This window comes from Octopus bimaculoides, chromosome 2 (genome assembly GCF_001194135.2).
Source record: "Octopus bimaculoides isolate UCB-OBI-ISO-001 chromosome 2, ASM119413v2, whole genome shotgun sequence".
In the NCBI taxonomy this organism is placed as follows: domain Eukaryota; kingdom Metazoa; phylum Mollusca; class Cephalopoda; order Octopoda; family Octopodidae; genus Octopus; species Octopus bimaculoides.
In genome coordinates this window covers 104,793,935-104,806,630 of record NC_068982.1, presented here as the reverse complement: position 1 = coordinate 104,806,630, position 12,696 = coordinate 104,793,935, and the positions used below count along the sequence as shown (strand labels likewise).

At 33.3% G+C, this 12,696-nt stretch overlaps 1 protein-coding gene across 4 annotated transcripts in view; it reads right to left on the bottom strand.

The window, feature by feature from the left end:
- LOC106882518 (poly(U)-binding-splicing factor half pint) overlaps nt 1–12,696 on the bottom strand; it is a 45,675-nt gene that overhangs the window by 28,108 nt on the left and 4,871 nt on the right. For 2 of the 4 annotated variants that reach the window (XM_014933228.2, XM_052978557.1), the window contains exons 2-3: nt 6,927–6,975; nt 4,654–4,720 (exon numbers count right to left, since the gene is read on the bottom strand). Coding sequence is in view for 1 of the 4 variants with exons in the window: in XM_014933227.2 (XP_014788713.1) it covers nt 6,927–6,975 (49 nt within the window). In the remaining 3 variants the exon portion in view is untranslated. The remainder of the gene's footprint in view (nt 1–4,653; nt 4,721–6,926; nt 6,976–12,696) is intronic. The other 2 variants (XM_014933227.2, XM_014933229.2) reach the window with 1 other exon arrangement.

The following is a 12,696-nucleotide window of genomic DNA, read 5'->3' as shown; positions in this document are numbered from 1 at the left end:
TTTTAATACAATTTAACCGAAAATATTCTATCATTTAAGAGATGCAATTAAAAAAAGAAAGTTACGAAAAATTTTCATGTCCAGGAACACTCAATCTGTTCACAGATAATTCAGTTATCAATGAGACCCACTTGGAACAACAAAGTTAACTGAGAACTGGAAAACAATTTGTTTTCAGACTGTTTGAGAAATAATTTTGACATAAATCATACTTGCACCCACCATGATCAATATGTATTTTAACTGGGTTAGATTAAACTAAATTACTAGCTACTTAAATTTTTAAGAGAGATTAAATCGATTTTATTAGATTTGGATTCTTAGGGTATTCAAAAAATAGTCCACTAAATGTGAAGTGAACTGAACCAGCTAATGCAACGCAAGACAGTTTCGCATCAACAGCACCAATATGTTGGCTTTACACAGTGTTAGTTACAACAGATTGTTTTGTAGTCTCCCATCAAAACAAAATTTTGACAGAATAGTTTGATAATGTCAAGGTCGGATGAAGGAAACCTAAAATCTATAGTGGTAGAAAAATATCCATGTACTGTGTCTCTAAACATCCATATAAGTAAACATCTTGGTTACTGACAACTGAATAACACAGACTAACAATGGATATGACAATATTTAGAGATCAATTTCAGCTCACTGAAAAACAAACAGAAAGAAAACATTGATGAAATATTTCAATACTATTATAAAACAATGTGGGTGATAAGACTTAACAGCTACCAGGAACTGGAATGTACCTGATATGAATAAAAAAAAATGTACAAAAATTATTTTAAAATTGTTATAAGGTAAACAAAAGTATTATAGAACACACATAACCGACCCCACATATGTATGTATCCAAATATGCGTACATGTATCTATACCTATATGCATATTCTATATGTGCTACACACACAATCATCATCACATGATGTCAAATTTTCCATGCTTGTTTGGGTCAGATGGAATTTGTTGAAGGAGCTGGACACTCTTCTTGTCAACAACCTTCAACTATTTCTAAACAAGTTAATATTTCCTCATGGTCAGACATGCTTTTTACAGAAGATTGGAAACAAACAACATTGCTTGTATGAGAGGAATGCTCATTTACAATCATCACATAATGTCAAGACAAGGGTATGCACACATACATATATAGAAGACACTTGTCCAAGGTCCTGCATAGCAGAACTGAACCTGAGACCAAATGGTTGGGGAGCAACCTTCTAAACTACAAAAGTCATGCTTATGTCATGCAAACATGGAAAAGCTGATGTTAAAGATGATAATGAGCATATATATATATATATATATATATATATTATATACATACGCACACACATTTTCAGTTGAGGAATTTGCTTCCCAATCACATGGTCAAAGGTGCATGACACTGCATGACAACTAGGATGTCTTCCATTATAGGCCCAGGTTGCTCAAAGCCTTGTGAATGGATTTGGAAAACTTACAAAGAAACCAGTCATGTATATATACATGTGCATGAATGTAATACATGTGTTGTCTTGACATTGTAATAGTTGTCACTGTCAAGCAGTGTCTTTCATGTCCAATATTCTGTAAAAACACATCTAGCCAGGAAGAAATATTACCTTACCTGGAAACAAATGAGTGTTGGCGACAGGTAGGGCACCCAACCAGAGAAAATCTACCACAAATTCCATCCAACTTATGCAAGCACGAGAAAGTGGACATAAAAGAATGATGATTCCCTTTAAAGTAAAACATACATTGCACATAAGCATTGAGGAAACAAACTAATCCTCAAGCCAGACTCTTACATCTACAATCTTGCTAGCTTCGTTCCTTTATTACTGTTTTTTCCAAAATAGTTCTCTATTAAGCTACTAAGTGGTTTGAAAATACTGCCTCCTTGATTATATATGGTCATGCTGAGGTGACTGCATCAATCCCAATGCTTATTTCATCGACCTTGGAAAAGTGAAGAGCAAAATGAGTCTGGGAAGATCTGTACTTGGAGCATATTCCAAATACCTCAAAGTATTTTGTTTGATGCTTTACCAATTCTGCCATACACATACCACCACTATATTTAAATATATACACATGAACATATATAGATATATATATGCATATCTATATATACACACACATGGAGATTTTTAAAGTTTTTCAATGTTCAAGGTCATGTATATGATCTAATTAATGAGAAATGATTGAAGATGTGTTCAAACAATCAAATCATTCCATAATTCTGATATGTTAAAATTCATTCATGAACAACTACACTATTTTTGTCAACTCTTTCAGACAAGCATAGACCAGCATTAAAGCAGTTTCAGGAACAAAAAAAAAAAAGAAAAAAAATACTTAACTAGTACTGGGATTTTAACCATTAAAAATACTAGAGTACCTTAAACTAATTCAATGAAAGTTCTAAATAATACAGACATCCTTTCAAAGTAGCTGAAACTAGACCAAAAGGCTAGAAAGTGAATGTGATATTGTTTCATTTTAGTAAAACTTATGAAAAATATTTCAAAAATATCATCCTTCCTATTAGAAGCTGGATTTCATACTCAATACAGGAAATTGGAACTGGAAAGAAAACAACCCAACAACTGATTAGCAAAGAAAATGTAGAAACTCTGTTAAAAAGACAATAGAGAAATCAAAATTTAAGTCACACAATTTCAACTGTTACTTTTTAAGAATTATATCCCCAAAGGCTGAAAACCCAGTTATGAAAAATTTGTTTTAACTGATGCTGTTGCTTTTCTTTTTCAGTGGTGTTTGACCAGAATACATGAGTAACTATATTTATATGCTTCAGGGATATCTTAGGTGAAGCACAAAAACATAAATGAACATAGTTCTTTTTGTCTGTGAGACACGGAATTGTTGAGTGATGGGATACAATAGTAGTTTCTTCTCTTTATATTGTTTTACTCTACATAAAAAATTATGGCGTTCAAATCCAATATGAAATAGAAAAGCAAAGAATTACTTTTTTCAGATGCAATTTAGATATAAATAACAGATACAGGATAGGCAACATATATACATAAAGCTACGTCTAAACCAAATAGCTTCTTTTCCTTACACAATACACGTGTATATACACACACACTATATATATATATATATATATATATATATATATATATATATATATATATATATATATATATATATATATATATATATATATAATATATACATACACATACACACACAGACACACACCAACAAAATACACAGATTAGTAACCCAGTAATAAGTCAGTACTCATTTTTGATAAAATTATTCAGTTTCTTAACCAATGTTTTCTGGGACAAATCATGAAACAGAGGAAAATATGCAACACGAGTTGTGTGCGTGTGTGCATATATATACACACACACACACACATGCACATTTATTTGTGCATATGTGCATGTATGTGTGTGTATAATATATAATTTAAAACTTTAAAAAATGTTACATTATTTTTTTAAGTGTTCTAGAGCAATCATCAAATGTGTATGTATTGTGTGTGTGTGTGTGTGCGCGCGTGTGTGCTATGTACACGTGTATGATTAATTAGATTTTCAGTTTCACCAGCCATTATTATTGTAGATCATTTCACATTACATAAAGCCAACTTGCTGCAGCATAAAAAAACCTACAAAGATTTAAACCATAAAAGCCTCAGCATCTATCTGCAGTGATGAACTAATGTACTTTGTGTTTGTAACTATTGGTATACTCATTTCCATAATCTATTTTTCTTTAAGTTATGACTAATTAGTGATTATTGAAACTCTTTGCTATAACTGAAGCTATCTAATTCCATTATAAATCAAAGGATAGCAAATTTATTATGGAATCTGTTATAATTACTAATCCCAAACTTGAAACTTTTGCTACCAATAATCAGAATAAACCACACGGTTTGATAGATTTATTTTTAAAGAAATACACTAAAATTTGGAAAACTATATTTAATCTAGTAGACATCAAATCCTCTCTTATAATCATGATAATGCAGATCAGAGCTGATTGGATCAAGTGAACAATCGGCAACATTACTGATACACAAGCAAAACTATTGCTTGAAAGTCAATCAAGACTAGATATCTAAGTATGAAAATCTAAAGACTCTTTAATAAACAATATCTGCTAACGAACTGTAGGAATAAAATAATCCACCTTTACAACAAGATTTCAAAAATTGTCACACAACACTTACTGAGCCAATCAATGTAAATATGACCAAGCTGTGTGCTTAAGAAGACTAACTGCTGATACTGTATATTACTTGCATACTGACAGTGTCTGCTGTACAGCATATGTTGCTGATGTAAAAGTGGCATTTAAACATTAAGTACCAGGCAGTTCAATAAAATAAAGAGTCAAAATCTTTTGCGTTTACTGCTAAAATTAAGCAGTAGCTAAATTTTCTCAAAATATTTCAAGATAAGGATCTTGATTGATATGAATTAAATAAATTTTATATTTCAGCAATGTAAAGATTTTAGGTTTAAAATTATTCCAGAAGAAATTTGATCAAATAAACATATTTCTGTTCTGTCCTAGACTAACATGTTTTAAAATATAGATAAACCATATCATAATAAAGATTTGCAATAATGCTGCCAAAAGCAGATGGTTCGGCTGAATCATTCCTCTTACATCAGCAACTGGTGTCTGAGACTGAGGTACAAGGTTTGGGTCTCCTTGAGACCTTGTGTTTTCAGTGCTGCAAATATAGAGAGAAAAAAGAAAGAGATAGATATGAGAAGCTGGTACTTGATTGGTTGTAAGGGAAAGATATGAAGATGACCTACTCAAAAGACGCCAGCATCTCATCACCTGAAAAATATTATAAAAGCCAAAAACTAATTTACATATATCAACATGTTTAGCTCCTTTTCATCCCCATATGCAAATTATTGCAAGAAATAGTGTGGATTTTTATTTTTTATTTAACATCTTTTTAATGCTGCAAATGTATGGGAGTTATTTTAAAACACTGATGTTGATGTAATCTAAGAAAATTCGCTCCGATAATAGTTGTATTCCACATCTGAGGAAAATTTGACTGATAAAACTGAATCAACACAAAATAAAAGGTTTCTCAAATTTTAATTCAAAAATATAAAGAAATCCGTTGACACTAACAAACTCATAATCAAGTTATTAAGTGCTAAACCTCCAACTGCCATAGCTAAAGAACACAAATACTAATCCTTCAATATGATCTACTTCTCAGTTCACAAACTGATTTTCATTCTAACAAAAATATTTTTTCAAAGCTGTAGAAAAAAATTCTTAATTTTTTAAAAACAGATTTGCAGACACACATACAAATGCATGCACACACAAATCCATTAGAAAATTTGTTATATAAAAATACAATGCCAACAGGATTCCCAGTTCATTTTGTCTTCAGAACTTGCAAATGGTTCCTAAAAGACAGCTCTTTCACTACAACTTGAACTGAACAAATGTTATAAAGAAAATTTAACACCAAAAATTTAGCTGAAAAATTTGAAGATATTTACATGAAGCATGTATTTCACCAATCACTCAATTTGTGGTACATAACAGAGTATCAATTTCAACAGTAAACAGTAAAAAACTAAACTGTTGCAGTGTGTTAAAGGTAACATTTTTGTATGGCTTAAAAATTTTTTTGCATCAGTGAAGTACATCAATTAGTTTCTTGTTATAAGCATCATTTTAACTGACTGGCAAAAAATCAAAACCTATCTATGTTACAATTATCCTGCCAAGATATTTCCAGATTGGTATCTACAACTTCACCAATCAAACATACTAAACAATATCAAAACACAAATATGACCACTCATACATCTGAAATTACATTGTTGCAACAATGCACACACAAACATCCTAGAGCCCATTTTGGATTTTAAAAGAAAAGTCATGTTTATTGGCAAAAATTCATTCAATAATGCACAACTAATTTTTATGCAAATGTACTATTTATTTTCCACTTTTACTATAACAGTTTCTGTAACATTAAACTAGTGAAGTTGTACATCACTATTCAAGCCCACCTATTAACCAGCCCCTCACTTTTCCAAATGCGTATTCCCCAGAACCACATTCCTGGCCATGTTTTCCCTACAGCTCAAGTTGAAAATCCATTTTGATCTCATTAGTCTAAGAAAGCCTACAAAATCTCAGTACTATGCCTCTGCCAATTAAATAATTTTCAAACAATCTAAATACAGAGTATTCTACTGAAGACAAATTAACAATTAACATAAAGTTGGCATATACGTGCTTGTGTACTGCAACAAAATAGCAGTGATCATGCACCTATTACCGCAACAATGAAAACAAGAAGTCATCACCAAAATTTTGAGTCAACTTTCCATGATGACATGATCTGGAGGAGTCATTGCTGTACTTCCAGAGGATAGGAAGACCAAATCTTACTCATTTTGGCTTAGTTTCAACAACTGTATGCCTTTCCTAATCCCAACCACTTTACAGAGTGTATTGAGTAGAGTTTTTCATGGCACCAGCACTAGAGGATATATGTGAGAGCATGATGGCTAGCAGGAGGTACATAAATAGTGAGGGTGAAAAATACTGAAAACCCTGAACAACTTTGATAGAGTAAAATAAATATATCAAATACAACTAAAATCACTAACTAACAGCGGATACAACTGTTAGAGAAACACATTTCCTTATCACACCAACATCAATTTTTTTTTTTTGTTCCAAACCAGATTGTTCTATGAATTTGACATTGTTTACAGGTTGTAACCATGCCAATATCAGGTGGCAGAGTCAGCCAATATGAGGGGAGTTTAAAAAAAAAAATGAGGTCAAATATCTATATGAGTGCAACTGTAGCTTCCACAAGTTTGTGCCACATAAATCTTCAGTAAAAGAAAAACCATGATGCTGCTCAATTTTTCACTTACCCACATCCAATTTGAGGACTTTGGCTCGGTCATCTGGCTGCAAATCCAACTGAAACAACAAATATTTGATTTTAAGCCAAATAAATGGTAAAAATATAATTTAATTTGATATAAAATTCCCAGAAATTTTATTTCCCCATGCTATAAATAAAATGATATCTTATTGTCATGCACATTCAATGCATTTAACAATCACATTTACCTGTACCTAGTTGTATAGTTTATGAAAGCTGTCATAAATTGTTATATTCATAAAATATTAGGTTATATATAAGAGCCAAACACAAATGTAGAATCATTATTATAGATTTATGATACCATTAGCAAAACAATGCCAAACTAGTTCAGTGATATATTCCTACTGATACATAAATATTGTATTTTTAATCAATGCAATTAAGGCCAAAATCAATCAATGACTTTCTGTAACTATTTCACATACATTTTCCTTGGCATAAATCTTTGTCAGGGGGAAGGGCTGTGAAACACAAACAGAGGTAGTAGGACCAGATATAGTGATTTATAGGGAACTAAGAGAGTGGACACAATAAGGGTAATAAGAAAGAGAGAGACGAGTAAATCAAGGGAGTTTAGTGGGAGTGACATGAAACAAACCAGCTCCAAAAAGTAGAGGCCATTGCACTATTGTTAGAAAAGGCAGAGAGATAGCATATCTACATGTCAGATATGGAATATGCCAATGATTGACTTCATAATAATCAATCTAGAAGTCTTTCTTTGGATAGTCTAGGAGAGGGGGTAGCAGCAGCATTGCCCTTGGTGTTGGAATAACATTGTAGGTCTCACTCATCAGAGTTTTGTAGAGGGTTCGTAGTTGGGAGGTGAACTATTTTCTGGCTCTCAAGTGAAAGGCCAGTCTTTGTCATTCAGTTTAGGCCATGATGATGTATGTTCATCAGAAGAGATCCTCAGTGATATTTAGGCACAGTATTTGTAGCAATATTAAGGTTTTTCACTTTGTGCTATTCATCTTTAAAGTGATAAAGTAATCATGATTTGCTTTTTGTTTTTTTTTTAAATATGTAGTGACAGTGTGCAGTTTACCTGGAGGTATAATACTGAAACAACATTGAATTCATGATCCTCTGAACACTTGTTAGCACTTTAATTCCAGTTTCAATATCTACAACTTTTCAGCTATTACCAAATGAATGTATTTCAATAGTTTAAGCAGTAAGCAGTGTCTTGTTAAGTGCATCACTAATGAAATGGGATCTCTGATTCTTCAATCAGAAGGTAATAAAGATGCCTACACCCAATGCCAAGCTGTACTGGCCCGTTGTAAAAGATCAATAGATCCTTTACAATAGACCAGCACAAATCAGGAAATGACTAGGGCTAGATTACATGTCACATATTGATATGTATCTTTAAAGAAAGTGAGTGCTTAATAACAAATGAATAGGGTTAGTGATGGAGTATGCATTTCAAGTTTGCAATCATTTGTATAGGATATCTATTTTGAGAGATTGATGCTTACAAACTACATGTTCTGATTCTATATAGGGAAAAGAGCATTACTTTGGCTATCCTTGATTTTAGAAAATAAAATAAAGATTAAAAACTGCAATAAATGCGTGAATCTGAAAGGGGAAAATGTTGAATAAAATCATGTTAACTGATCCTCATGTATTTTCTTTTACCTAAAGCCAAGAACTTTTCAGCACCACCCCACTTATGTGTATGTATATATGTGTATACACACATACATAAATATATGAACTTACATACACATTTATATTGCAGTATCTCAGTCACAAGTGTTAACTGGAAATAACTAGAGAATAAATGACTGTTCCACTTTCACAAGATACATTTAAAGAGTACTACATATAAAATTTATGTGTGTAGTTAAACAATACAGTTTGAGAAGAGTACTAGTGGTCTGTGTAGGTAATAATCAATCAAGCCTGTGTTAATAAATGAATCACAGAGTACTAGAAGAATTCTTACATTTTTGGCAGAGCCTTTCTCGGCAGATTAAAGTTCTAACCTACAATGTTAATTCTCTTTAACACACTAACCACTTTTGAAATGACATATGGAATATGAAATTCTTCAAACAATTCCAATGGGGATGACACACTCAGCTCTATTTCATGGAAATGGATGATATGACTAGTTTATTTCAAGGACTGAGATTTTTCCAAAAGGTTTTTCAGCTGCTTTCTTTAGGAAATCCTTGTTCACCCAAGGTCTCCAGTTCCTATCTGAGGCAACACTTTTCAATGTTCTGGTGTTGATTCAATTATGTTGAGATCATGCATGCAGATATCTTTTAAAAGTATATTACTGCCCTTCTGCTAGTCCCTCCAAAAAGATAATGATTGTAAAACATGTTTGAGCTAAGACACTCATGTAGACACATCAGAATCCTTATTTAATAAGGTACAGACCTGGCTATATGGTTAAGAATTTCACTTAGCTACCATGTGCTTCCAATCTGAGTCCCACTGCACAGGACCTTCACCAAGTGTCTTCTACCATACCCATGACCAACTTGTGAATGGAATTTGGTGGATAGAAACTATACACAAGTTCAATGTATGTGTATGCATTCATATCTTTAACCAAGATTTATCACCAAGAGATGTTAACAGCAGCAAAAAATTGTGCTATCTGAATGAAATCCTTTCTACAGAGTTTACAGATGCTCCTTATCACCATTGCCATCAGAAATACATTAAACAAATGACTAGCCTGTTGGAAACTTAGAGCCAACAATGCTATTATTTGTTCATAAATTTTAACATGAAATTTAAAAAAACAAAGATATACATAGCATTATTTACAGGATGTTCTGACTAAATTTGACAGTTTGCATAACAGGAAAACAATATTCCCATCTAAAAATAAAAAATATTTTTAAAAAATCAAGAATAGGCGTAGGAGTGGCTGTGTGGTAAGTAGCTTGCTTACCAACCACATGGTTCCGGGTTCAGTCCCACTGCGTGGCACCTTGGGCAAGTGTCTTCTGCTATAGCCCCGGGCCAACCAAAGCCTTGAGAGTGGATTTGGTAGACGGAAACTGGAAGAAGCCCGTCGTATATATGTATATATATATATATATATATATATTTGTTTGTCTGTGTTTGTCCCACCAACATCGCTGGACAACCGATGGTGGTGTGTTTACGTCCCCGTAACTTAGCGGTTCGGCAAAAGAGACCGATAGAATAAGTACTAGGCCTACAAAGAATAAGTACTGGGGTTGATTTGCTCGACTAAAAGGTGGTGCTCCAGCATGGCCGCAGTCAAATGACTGATATTCTTTATTCTTTTACTTGTTTCAATGAAATTACACTGTGTCCTTGAGATCTTTGAACATCTTGATTTTATCCAACAGCTTGGCCATGGTGTTTTCTTAGGGATTGCAATCAGGGGGATTAGGAAGCCATAAATTGGAGCTAGTGAAGTTATAGAAATTCTTCAACAACCACATCTGACTCTTTCAGAAGGTATGGCAAGGAGCCAAATCCTATTATCACACACATGGCCTTCTAGCAGCAGCACTCCCCAGCCAGAGTTTGACCACATTCTCCAGCAGTTCCACATCTGAACTGACCCTAAGCCCTCCTCAAAGATATGGAGCAGCACGACATCACCCTCACTGGAGACACACCCAAAAGCCATCAAAGTTTGGGGGATGTTAGTTTTCATGATACATGGGACATCACATGGATTGTAGGCAAGCTACCTGATGTTCTGTGTGTTGCGCAACTTGTCCAGGTGGAAGTTCTTTTCGTCTAAAAACCAAATCATTTCCAACTCAGCTTGTTCAGAAGCATTATTGCCTTCATCAAGTGGTTCTCCTTGGCCTTGGCTATCAGAATTTGTCCCTTGTGCTTGCTTCTTGTACAACCACTTGTATAGTATAGATGTATAGTAAAACTAGAAACAAAATATAGTGACAGATAGAGAGATTTAGTTACATAGCAGGGATGGTCAAATGGTTGCTCACAAACCACATGCATTTAGCAAGCAGATCATATGTTGGCTGAGCTATTTGCAGAACATTTAATAAAATTTGAAAATTATTCAAACTTCTAAGTAGCCTGAGGGATGGAGTTTTGTCCACCCATAGCCCATGCTGAGAATGCACACATAAACATTGTAAATTGTTAGGTCAGTTCAGTGCCAGTTCATGAGTGCAGATACACCAACATAGTTAAGCTTGCATAGCAAACTATAAGCTTTCAAATTTGATCCCACTGAGTAGGACTTTAGTCACCATCACTTGGTAAGTTTTTTTTAACAGAATCCACTCAGGTTTTGGTCTGAAGATAACTTCCTATTCCTTCCAGCAGTGTCAAAGGCTCTGAAAAATGATTGCAGGGGATGATCTCCTTTTGATTAAACCAAATTCTACATCATGGCATTGGTGACATCTGAAATCCCATGTACAATCTACATGGTATGAAAAGTATACTAGTCAAACTTGATTTCTGCACGTGCATTTCAAATATGAATTGTGTTTGTGTAACATTGTGACAATAGTTTTCCAACCATAACATTCTGTCCTTTTAAGGAATCGGCAATATTTTTTTCAATTTGGTTTCAAGAAACGCATTTCAACCATGATCACCCTAACAAATAATAGACACAAATTTGTGTATATGCAAAAATCAAAATGAATCGAATGTCGACTATTAATTTCAAACTGTAAATAAAGTGCTGTGCTTCCAGATATATATATGTAGTATATCTTAAATGAAAACATACAGATCGATATAGGGAAATCCATCTGATAGATATAACACGTCTGCAGCTGTGCATGTTAAGTTGCAGATGTGTCACCACTTACACGTAAATAACATTTTGCAACCAATCGTATTTGAGACGTTTGAAGAGATTGGGACCGCTAGCCACGAAGTTCTTGGTTTTTTTATATGACACATTGGATAGTCCAGTGTTTCTTCAATCACTTCACCATCCGCAGTAATGCTGTGAATGCACATAGTTGCTTCCGTTAATAAATGGGGTGGGGTAAACAAAATAAGAAACAAAAAGCAAATTTATCTCTTGATGACAAAGAGATTGGAACTATGGAACAAATTGCAAAACAGTTTATTAAAAATTTTCTTTTTATTGATATCTTCCGTTAGGCAATTGTAAATTTGATAAAAACAATAGTTCCTGCTCTTCATAGTTGTGAAGCCTTTACAGTACGTAATCTGCATCAGAAAAATATCTAGGTCATGGACACAGCTCAGACAATACAGATAGAAGCTATATATTATTATCGGCTTGGTAAAAGTGTTGCTCATTCAATAATTCTCAGACATTTAGTACACGCAAGCACTGTTATAGACATATACCTATTATATTCTGTATTCTTTTCTCATAACGAGAAAGAAAAAAGTGAGAAATAGAAATGTTGATTGGATTATCAAAAATTTGCACAATTATATATCCTGCACTAATCAGTTGGAAACTGTTTACACACATTTTTTTCTATCACCTTAAAGCATTTATCAATTAAAATGAGATAAAAGAAAATGGGGCTAATGCAGTTTCACACCTCTCCTTGAAAAATGCATTTTTTTTTTTTTCGGATTCCTACTTTTTAGATGTTGGAGATTACGAATATGTAAAATATATTTTTTCACCCCTATCCCAATTTAAACTTGATTTTGTTTACTTTAAAGAGATCGTAGCGAATTGAACATATGCAAATCAAAATTAAAAACAAAAAACATTAAACTGAAAAGAATTAGCTCACGCCGATAACCAAGTTATTTTTATTGGT